This window comes from Cyprinodon variegatus, unplaced genomic scaffold, assembly GCF_000732505.1.
Source record: "Cyprinodon variegatus isolate N-32 unplaced genomic scaffold, C_variegatus-1.0 Scaffold2446, whole genome shotgun sequence".
NCBI lineage: Eukaryota > Metazoa > Chordata > Actinopteri > Cyprinodontiformes > Cyprinodontidae > Cyprinodon > Cyprinodon variegatus.
Window position 1 is genome coordinate 15,173 of NW_015152899.1, and position 11,944 is coordinate 27,116.

Below are 11,944 nucleotides of genomic sequence, written 5' to 3' on the forward strand. Positions count from 1 at the left end.
TGCAGAGGCATTTTTTTTCCTGGTTCGTTCGAAACACGCCCCATAATCACAGCTCTATGGAGCAGCATCAGACTCATTCTGACTAGAATTGAGTCGGACTACGTCAGGCCAAATGAAAAAAACTATTTCCTGTAGATAATTTATTTTAAAAACTTATACTGTTTTAGAGACTTAAGCAGGAGCATTTGCATGACAGTCACCAGTTAAGATGTTCCTCAGTTAAAGTGGAACAATGAGCAAAAATGGGCATTTGGTGACCCAAGTATAAATGATTAAACATCCCAAAGCTTGGAGCAGGATTGTGAGTGCATACAAGACTACGGTAGGTTTAAAGGGCTTATGGAACTCTAAAAGTAAACAAACTTTAACTTTGCTTGTCTAACATTTTTAGTGATCACGTTTATTCAGTAGTTAATAAAATACCACTACAGTATTTCCAAGAAAAAAATTATATCAGTGTTGGAATCTGGAGGCTTGTCACCTTTCACCACCAGAGGGAGCCTGAGATCTTCCTCCTGAGGGCGTGAGCTGACTTCTGCACACCTGTTTCCCATCTGCTCATCATGAGGCCTTCTTAAGGAGGAGGAGGCTGACACTTCCCAGGCCAGAGTGTTTGCCAGTAATGGTACCAGCAAACCTGAGCCAACTAATTCTGATCTGTTTTCCTGATTTTTTGAGAACCTCTCTGACTCTGTGTTCTTCTGCCTCTCAGATCCTGACAAGCCTGGTCATCAGTCAACTCCTGGAGAAAACTCTCGCTGCCTGGAACCTGCCTGTCTGCCCTCAGCCTCCGTCTCCGCCTCTGCCCTCAGCCCTCAGCCTACCAATCAGCCTCTGGACCCTCAAGGTTCCCCCCCTTGCCGGTCAAAATACCCCCCCAGAATAGCAGGTATTAACCCAAACCGCCGTTAAACAGCAAGTTTCTTGGATCCACTCTAACCGATCTGTCCTCCTCTAGTTGCTTCCCTCCCATAACCAGCCTGACGAACCAAGACGACGTTCACATTTCTCAGAAAACATTGTCAATAAACCTTTTAACTTTTTTCCTGTCTCTTGAGTGTTTCTACATGTGGGTTAGAAGATTAGACCCCAACATTAAACTGTGTTTTGTCACTTTTTTGTTTGTTGAACCAAAGATAAAACTGAAATAATCTGAGTTATATTTAACTGAGATCATATATAGAACATTTGTACCAAAGCAAGGCGGCGTTCATAAATCCACTTCAATAAAACCGCTTCAATAAAACCCCTCGTCCTGCCAACAGCCTGTTTATGAATTTGTGGGAAGCACACTTGTGCCATCTGTTGTCTTCCTAAGGTAAGAGCAACGATAAAAAAAAAAAAAACTAAACAAACAAAACAAAACACAATAGTGCAGCATCAAATAGCCAGAAATATGAAAACCAACCCTGAACAAGACGGTTTGTGGTCCACAACTGATGTTAGTAGCAAAGCTGGTCTTATAAAAGATTAATTACAAAATAATATAAATGCTTTTGATAACCTTAGATGGTTGACAGACAGACAGACAGACAGATAAAAATAGAATGTGATTTGTCAAATGAAATTTGAAAATAATGAAAGGGGGAAAAAAAAGGGAAATTTATTTTTTTTTAAAATAAAAGAAAAAATTAAACCTTGAGGAAAAAGTAATATATAAAATCTGTAAAACAAAAAAAGGGAAAATTAGGAAAAAATGATTTAAAAGTATTATAACACCTGTATAAACTTTGATTTTGTTCTAAGGATTGCCAGGATAGCTGTTAGAAAAAACTATTCCCATTTTGAAGTAAATAAACCAGAGACTACAAAGGTTTTTAAAGGTCTCGTAAAAAGAAATATTTATAGGCTTTTTAACTTTTTGCCTGATTTGGATTTTGAAAGTTTTTTTATTTCTAATTGGTCACTGTTTTCTATTGTATCTGGTTACAAACATTATGAAGATCATTTTCCTGCTTTAGTTTGTATTGTTTGTGTCTATATTGTTGATTTGCGTTTTGTTTGTTGCTTTCCTTTACAGGTTTTTGTGTTCCTTGATTTACTCAATTTTTGCTTGATCCTTTGTTGTGGTTTCTTTTTGCAGGTTCATTTGTGCTCAATTAATTATTTTGTATTTCTCTTTTCATTTGTCATTTTGACTGATTTATTATTGTGTTTGACTTAGTTATTTTTTATTTTTTGTACTTTCGATAATAAAAATGAAAAAATATATACATAAAAAAATATATATATAATTTGTATGTCTTTTATTTAAAATAGTATTTAATAATATTTACATTAACAAAACGTGTTCTTTGTTTTTCAAAAATAATGGACCAAAGTTCACTCCATAGAAGCCAGCCTGTAGCTGTTAGGAAGAAGGCGGGGCTTTTGGGGATCCCTCCAACGCCTCATATTCTGGGATTAAAATCCGAACCCTCCCCAGGCACATGAAGCTTCTTCTGGAAGGTTTTCAGATCGTTGCACACATCTGGGATGTTTCCTTCTCACTGATCCAGTTTTTTAACAGACGCTAAAGATGTCGCAAATTTATCTGGGAGGTAGGAAATGTTTCCTGACTTTAACTCATATTTTCACACCATATCATCGGATTTAATCATCCGTTTAATTAAAAAAAAGTATTCTGTTAAAAATATTGAAATCAGACTCTTAGCCAATTTCTTTGATAAAAAAAAAAAAAAAAAAAAAAAATACTTTTGCATGTAAAATAAAGATTAGATTTAATGTATGTAATTTTTATTTTTATTATTTTAACTTATTATTTTAATTTTGCTGTCTACAACAGCAAAATTAAAGAAAGCAAAATTGTGTTCCCAATCAATACTTGTTTCATCAGATCAGTGCAGTAGTTTTATAATGATTTCTAATCATTATTAAGTAATTAACCAACCATTCAGAAGTATATATAAATTGTGATTTGTAGGATTATAAATATAGAAATTGTTGAAATAATAAAATCAGCAAAAAAATAATCCCTGTGAACAGTAGAGTTTATATCTACGCTATGGGCGTGTGAAACAGTCAGATTCCTTGTTTGTGCACAAACATGGTAAACAAATCTGATTTTACAGGCAGGCAGCAGTGAGCCATATAGTTTGTTTTTTTATAGCTGTATAATGATCGATTATGTGCACCAAAGTTAAGAAAACATAAAGATTTTTGTTGGAGAGTGTTGTCGTGCTGGAGCAAAGAAGGAATTGGCCAAAGATGCATTTACTAGTCAATCATAAAAGAAAAAAAATGCATTTTTCAGTGTAACATTATTATGATTTTAAGTTTTAGAAAAGATTAAAAGGAAAAAAAGGGATCAAGTCTGGACAACCTGATCTGAATGAACCAAAGATAAACAATTAACTCAAAGGTTTGAAATAAAAAAAGGGTTGAGTGTTTTTTTTTTTCTTTCAACTTTTGTGAACATCTTTGCTGGATGGTGCTTAGATTCTGACTTATTTTCACCCAGAATGAAGGAGATTTATACTGAGAGTAGAGAAATGATCTGACAGGGAGAATTCAGACATATGGAAATTGACTCTGACATTTGTATTTGCAAACCACTGAAGAATAAATATAACCAAACACAAACAGGCTCTCTAATAAATGTACTTTGAGGAGTACTTATTTTAAAGGGGTGATAGAATGATTCTATAGGGTATTTGGTCCTTAAGGTCTCTAATAGGGTGTGTAACGTTAGTTGGGCTGAAAATGGCATATTAGCTGTTCTATGAGCCCTAATGTAACCCTGGTTAAAAGCCCTAGAATGAAACAACAGGTTTTCTTCCTTTTATGGTATGCTTATGAATATTTAGATGAGCTGTGCTCTGATTGGTTGGTTTACAACGAGCTGAGCAAAGACGCATCATAGCAACAAGCACTCACTCACTGAAACATCAAAGTGTTGATGTGGTAGGGTGACCCGACGTCCTCTTTTTCCAGGACATGTCCTACTCTTCATACCTAAAAAAATGTCCAGGGGGGATTTCAAAATCGTCAGACAGACTTAGTGACGGATTTTGGTCGACTACAGTGCAGCACGTAGTCGAAACACGCAAGGCACTCGAAGAGATCCATCAGCTCTGGGGCTGGTTCAGGAACCCCGGTGGGGCAGGGAGCCAGCGGGGGACAAAAGTACAGGCCAGAACCAAATAAGGCAACATCCCAGAGTTTACGTCAACTCAGGGCTTCGTCTGGATTCGCCCGCTTTAAGGTGGAAGTTTAGAATTGTGAAATTTGCAGAGAAAGGAGGTGTCAATGGAGTTTGAACTTCTCTGTACGTCCATTATACATCTATGACAATGTAAACTCGGTTTTTCATTCTAAGACTCCTTTAAGAATGTTCTCTGAAAGCCCAAGCTGCACGAGGTAAATAATAAGAGCCTCTGTGACATTATCCTGACCTGAACTTAACACAGGAGTTTATTTTTTAAAAGGGTTAGATTAATCCAGTTTAATTATGTTTAAAAAATAAAACAAAATAATCCGCTGTAATAAATAGGTTGTATTTTTAAAAAGTATAGGAAATAAGTAAAAAAAAAAAAAAGTGATCAATGTGATTCTGGTATGTTTATGTTCATGTCAAGCTTTGACTGGTTTAGTTGACTTTAACACTGATGTCAAAAATGGTTTAGAATATATTTAACTTTAACTATTAATATAGCTTCAATTTTCCACAATAGAATATGTAATTTATGTCCATTTTTGTTCCTTCTGTATTTTCCAATCATTTTAAATATATTGCTTTTGTATAGATTCATCTCTTAATGGAGGAGAGTTCCCAGCTACTCTCTGATGGGAGTACTGGCTCTGTACTGGGAGTGTTGAAGCTCACTTGATGAATAGTGATCTCATCTTTATGGATCTTGGTGGGTTTCATGCTTAAAAGCTTTTATGCTCTGATGAGACGATCTTTTTATAGAAGCAAAACCCTTCAGGTCACACCAGCTTTGTGCTCAATCTTTTCTTCTTGATGAAGATGTACTTTAATGTTTACAGAGTAAACATTTTAATAGTTTGTTGACTTCCTCATATTTTCTTTTATTAATTTAACATAAAAAATGATGGTGGATGAGTCATCCCTGCACTTCCACCACAGCTACTGTGGCTCCGATCAATTTCTGTTCTGAAAACTCATCAAGAACTAGATGCTAATTCAGAGAGCTGTGAAAAATGATAAACACTGGGTTAGGAAACATGATGCAAAACATGTTTTATGAAAAAATACAGCTTTTATTTTAAATGTGTAAACTGGAAAGACCAAGTAACTCTAGCTATATCATTTCTGCAATTATCTCAGCATTTCCTCGTTAATTACATCAAGCCCACAGATTGCAGAAGAAACAAGATAACAGTTTACAGCAGGATCCTTTTTCCGATAAATTCATCTTCATTCGGAGTCAAACGCTAACTACGATTTCATTTGTCAGTCTCTGATTAACCTTTTGCTTGTGTTTCCTTTCCTGCAGCAATTAGTCCTACAAAACACAGTTAAAGTTTGCTGTGGTGGGCTTTCCAATACAAAAAAAATCCCACAAATTTCACATGGTTCCAGTTTCCCACATTAAATAAAAAAGATGTAAATCACATGTGAAAAATCTGTATCACGTAGGTTTTACATCTGAGCGCTAATATGTACGTATGAATTGGAACATTTCATGTTAAACCCACATGTGATAGACACATTTTTACATGTGATTCCCATTTTAATATAAAGCAGATGTGTATTACATGTGAAAAATATGGGGATCACTTGAAAAACTGTTTATCAAATCATCATGTATAAGCTCAAATGCTTGTGTACATGTGAATTTGGAACATTTAAATTTAAAAGCACATGTGATACACATATTCCCATTTGAATTTACATATAATTCACATTTGAGGCACATGCGTATCACATGCGAAAAATATGGGGAAAATATGGAAAAATCTCACATGTGAATCACAGTCAAAAATCCATCCATACATGTATGCATGTGCTTCACATGTGATTCCCATTTAAGACGCATATAGTCCATTTATATGTTTGTATTTTAAGGGTTTCATTTTTAAAACACATGTTTCATATGTTTCTTATTTCACAGGCGATTCAAATATGAAAATATGTGCATCATGTGATTAATTTATTAACATGTAAAAAGATGTCAGTTACATTTGATTCTCATGTGACTCACGTGTTGTGCACATGTGAATCACATGGAATTTTTCTGTATGGGTTTCGGTGACACAGAAGGTAAATTTAGGTAAATTTTCTAGTTTTTGTTTTTAGTTAATAATACCTTTAAACTGCACCTACGTCATCTTATGTAAATCTGATTTTTTCATTTCTAGTCCACCTGCAGGTTCTTCTGGCTGTGGTTCTGGCTGTGTTCTGCTACTGTCTGGTTCTTTGCTGCATCTTTTGCTGTCGCAAACAGAAAAAAGACTCCTCTGAGGAAAAAGAGACCATTTTCCTGCTCCCTCGTCCCGCTGACAGCGTGACTGTGACATTGACTCATTCTCAGTGTGCTCAGCCTGGGGAGCAGCAGTATGAAGAGCTGGACGGGGACGTGTTGGAGTACCTTTCTTTTAAAAGCAGTTCTTCTCCATCTGAAGATGACCTCGGCAATCTCCCGTTCGACCCCAGCCCTTCCGGACCGGCTGAGCGGTTGCAGTCCTCCAGGCCTACCTTCCCAATGCGTCGCCTCAGTACTCCTGCTCTCCCCTGCTCCCCCAGTAAAGCTTCCACTCATGGCAGGGCCTCTTTACCTTCCCTCACCAAGCTCAGCTTTGTATCCAAATCCCGCCTGGTGATCGGGAGACGCAGAACTGTTAGTGGGGAAAGTTTGGCTTCCAGTGAGAACAGTCACCTTACTGCTGGTGCTAACAGTCAGCAGGGGGAGCCATGCCTCCCCCATTATGGCTCCCTATCTGTCTCACTCAAGCCAGCTCCCCTTCTGCACTTTTCCCTCCTCTTTAACTCTGCCTCTGGCACCTTGGTGGTCAACATCCTGAGACTGTCTGGAGACACTAGAAGGGGATGGGGGGTGTTTGCTCGTGTCTGCCTTCCTCCACTTCACCCTGTGCCCCAGCAGACAGCCCCACGCCGACGCAGCTTCAATCAGGACTTCATTAGCCAGAACTTCTCTCTGGAGGTGGGCTCTGTGGAACAGCTCTGCACATGTACCCTGAGGCTGGCCGTCTACAGCAGGGATTTCTCAGGGCTAAGAGAGGCTGCTCTGGGCGAAGTGGAGCTGGCCTGTGACGAGATAGAGTGGGAGCCTGACTCTAGCATTACCTACACCAAGCAGCTCATGCAGAGTCAAAACAAGCTGAAAAAGGTAGATGTGAGAAAAGCTTTTTATATTTGTTGAAAAGTTTAACACAGAAGTTGATTAAAAGTTACAGTACCAATTTCAGCACTGAAAATGCCTGCGTTCACAATCTTAGTCAAAACCAAATTTTTTTTGCGAACTTTTACATGGTAGTCAGAACATTCTGATCTTTTCACCTCCCAAAAAATTTCAATTGGGCGACCTCCGTATGTGGTATTAAATGATATACATGTCAGATCGTTTCTGAGGAGTCTCAACGCTTATGTCTGACTTCATCATCCAGGCTCTAACTACTCATTCAAACAGTTTGCTCTCCAGCACAGCCATCTTTACTTCACAGAAACAACTTGGAAGCATTTTAACTCAGTTTTTTTGTGCCTGTCTCTGTCTCTTTATAATGTGATCATGATATTTTCAGCTACCATTGTTCAAAAATGTTAAACTCACACACCATCAACATTGTTCAATAACACACAGATCTGTTTTTATCTCTGTAACCAGTGTCCTGCTATGTGACGTGTAAACAATCTGAACAGCAATGCAAAAACAATGTAGCATCAAGACCTGAAGTGTGAACTAGAGATCGATGGTTAGAGGGATTTTAAGGCTGAAGCTGATACCGTAATGTTGCTGTGGCTGTAGGTACAGGAAGTTCAGCAATCTCCCTAGAGTCAGTTTCAACATGACCATAATCTGACGGAGGATGATTATGAACACGTGAGTCACTAACCTGGTCTAACAGTTCAGTCTGTGCCCAGAGAACATGGTAGATTCCAGCCAGTAGGGGGACAAGACGTAGTGGACGCTGCCCAGAGAGTTCCAGACGCTGAAGCCTTGAAAGCTACAGAACTGGCAGGATGTCAGATCTAAGCAGGCAAAGAAAAGCAAAATAATTCAGAGGGCGAAGTCAAGAGGCAGATCCAGGTACATTCCACAAGAACAATCCAACAGGAGTCTGAAAACAGGTCAGGCAAACAGATCAGAACAGGGACAGGCAGGTTCAAAGGTCCGAAGACAGAATGGGTCAGGATCAGGCAATCCGAACACAATCAGTACCGCTAGAAAACTCTCACACCAAAGGCTCAAAAATAAACAGGCCCTGATGACTGGGAGCAAGCAGTTTAAATAAAAACTGGAACATGTGGATATGATGAGCAGTAATGAGAAACTGGGTGGAATTAAACAGGTGAATGAAATGAGTAATTAAGCCAGTCATCAGCCCCAAGATTATGAAACAGACCTCAAGGACTTGAATTGAGACCAAACCAGAGTTTGAACTAAAGTTCTTTAAGAGATGCTAAAACAAAACTAAATATCAATGGGGTCCTGTTTCACAAAGAAGGGTTAGTGGTAATCCAGAGTCAGTCTTGGGCTAAATCCATGCATACCCTTTTGTTTCAGAAAGTTGTTTCATGAGTTTCCTTTCCTAAAACCTGGTGAGGTTGGTTTACAAATATCATGAAGATATCTCTATTGGCAGAGGAGGATTAGAGCTGGATAAGATGCTTTATTTTTTCTAAAGGAATATCTCTACTAAAGATTTTTATATTTTCAGCAAGTACCAAATAAGATTTATCTGGACCATTTTTATGCTACTATTATGTGTACTGTACGAATTATTGGCATTGTGAAGATGGCCTGATACACATACATTTTTTGGAAATCATGCCATTAATTGCTTCCTGTTCTGTTTCACACATTGAATGCACACATAATGTATAAAAGTTTAGCAAACCAGTTTTTAAGGGCCACTTATCTGATATTTATCACATTGTCTTCAAATGTTGCTCCTTTAATCTCACATTTTGTAGACAATCATAAATATAAATGTTAAATCGTCTTCTTAATATAATAACTATGGTTTCCAATTACAAAAGCAAACAAATGAATGAAATACAAATAATTTTAGTCCAGCCTTCATTCAAAGCAACAAAAGATGCTCACAGGGAGACTTATACTCTAAAAAGTTTTCAGATCTGCAGTTCCAGTGCACACCAAAGGTATTTCAGTTTTGTTCTCGTCTTTATACTTTTAATTTTGTTCTACCATGCTTGTTTTTCCTTTAAAGTTCCAGACAATTATCACAGTTTGAAAACAATATAGACCAAAGCTTTGAAATGTTTTATGATGCCTTCATCTTTAAATGTAAACCTCATTCATTTGTGTTTTTCTGTGATTTATATGCTTTCTGTGTCAGTGAATGCATCACGGATTCGCTAAAATAGTTACTTCTCAACGTCTTGAAAATTTGATTTAATGAATAGGGAAAGTTTTCCTGCACCCTTTCAGAGAACATATATTTAATCCATGATCACACTGAGCGTCTAATAAGCCATGCCATTAGCCAGTTTTCTTGAGATGTTAGTCACACTGCTGTCTGGGACTGCAGAGCGAGCAGGCCGAGTGAAACAAATTGGATGATCGCCCACGCGGTGCTCTCTGTGACTCAGCTGCAACTCTGCCAAAAGGCATTAATCTCAGCCTTTTGAAGGGAGGTGAACCAGAGGTTTTATTCTACTTTATTTAGTTGCGAGCTGCACTGTTCTTGTTGGGGAAGACATTTTTGTGTCAAATTACAGGTTTTCCTTCCTATTCCACAGCATCATCTTAAAAAAGTCATAGTGGGAGCAGCTGCTGGACAGAGAAAGCAAGGTTGCTCTGCATCCATGGATATAAAGGAAGAAAAGTTTCTACAGAGACTGGACCCTTAGGCTACAGCTTTAATGTACCATTGTTTTCAGTACAGACTGACATAGTCTTTCTAATCAGTGTGATGTCATCAGTGGGCGTTTTGACAATAAATCTTCTGTACTTTACACATTTTGTTGGAATGAAAGGCTCTGACACTGCAGGCAATAATAAAAATAGTTAATTAAAAAAAAAAAATTTAATATGAAGCATCCATAATCCAGAACAAACATCAAGTTAACATCAGTCAGCAAGGATAGAAAAAAGTATTTTTTTCTATTTTGTTTTTTTAAGAAACCTGCTGAAAGGCAGACATATACAATAAATATCACGTAAATTCACAGTACTGTTTGAGTGACAATGTTCTAATGCCACCTCTCCAGGAAGACTGGAGAAGTGAGTCTTATATAGACGGTCCATATAAGACTCAAACTCACTGCGGATCCAGACATTTGGATTGAGAAAGCTTCCCGGAGAGGTGGAGAAACGTCTTCAAACCTTGGAAACCAAGTCCAGTGGATATTTTGTGAATTTTTACGGAATGACTACGACTGAGAACCTTCATCAGCATAAAATATGAGTAAATCAACATTTTCTTCAAATAACTGGGAAAGAACTTGAAATAAGGGAAAGAACTTGCAATGTAATGTTGAAAAATAAGAAAAAATAAAAACACAATTTTCATATTAAAGGTCCATATACCGGTAATCCAATTATTTTACTTTAGGGTCAAAAATACCAACTCTATTGGGAGATCATCTTATCTACCTGTGCACTTTCACTATCCCAGCTATTGTTATTTTTTTTGTCACTGCAAATGATTTTGACAATTTGCTGGAAAATTATTTCAAACTCTCAGCTAATCATGTCTCTTAAAAGATAATTTAATTTCACAGAGAAAAAGGAAACCCCTCCTTGCTCAGTTGGAACCATCACTTAAAAAGGTGTTGTACATTTGAGTAATATTGTCTAAAGGTGAAGCTGTATTGACAGCAGCAGTGAACTGAAACAATCACGCTGAATAAATGAGCCTTGGATCTCTAACTTCCATCAGTCCCCGATGGACTAACACTCATTCAGCTGACGGCAGAATGTGACTCACTGGACCTTTCACAGTCTGCGCTGATGAAAGTTGACAGGAAATTAACGGGAGTGTTACACATCAGCTGTTGCTTTTATCTGAAGTGACAAAGAGCATAGACATCTATTACTATTCATTAGTGGTCAAATGAAAACAAAAAATATGTGAAAAGTTACGACTTCTACCTTTAAGTGCCTCATGCATACTTCATCATCCAAATCAAATCAAGTGAAAAACTAATGCTTTCCCTTCTACCAAATGTAGAATTTTAACCTGTAGATTCTCACTGTTCCTTGTCTTCAGAGTTTTAGCTATCGGGAGACTGTTGGACGCAGGAAAAGCTCAGTCGGCATTCCACGGATGTTAGGACAACTCTTAATTTTGCTGCAGTACCAGAGCCTGGCTCAGCGCATCAAAGTGATGGTTCGAAAGGCTGAGAATCTGGTCAAGCTGACACGAATCCCAGGAACCCCAGGTGACAATACCAAACTAAGAAAATGTCATTTTCCTGAATTTCATAATGTTCAGTTTCTTCATCAGTTATGTAGAGAAGGTTGATGAAAGAAGCACTAAAAACTGTATTAAACTAAGAAAACAGACATTTTAGTTAATTTTAGTAATATTGTTTAATGAACACACCATATCTCCATATCTAACGTTTTATGTATATCTAAATGCTTTTATAAAGTCTTCTAAAAAAATAACTAATGGACCTTTTGACCTAATCATCAGCTTTTGCTGCAGTTTGATTGTCAAATTGAAGGGACTCTGATTGGGCCAGTCCATAGCGTTATCATTCCAGACACAGCAAACATGCTGTGTCTGGAATAAAACATGTTGATAACTTAAATCTACAGAAGAGCACTAA

General features: G+C 37.5%; 1 protein-coding gene across 1 annotated transcript; it reads left to right on the forward strand.

The window, feature by feature from the left end:
- Positions 1-2,428: 2,428 nt before the first annotated feature.
- On the forward strand, positions 2,429-11,551 carry LOC107080879 (the record flags this gene model as incomplete). Its single annotated transcript, XM_015369087.1, has 3 exons — positions 2,429-2,540; positions 6,325-7,313; positions 11,380-11,551. Coding segments are annotated over exons 1-3 (1,183 nt in total), but the record flags the coding sequence as incomplete, so codon positions are not given.
- Between the last annotated feature and the right edge of the window lie 393 nt (positions 11,552-11,944).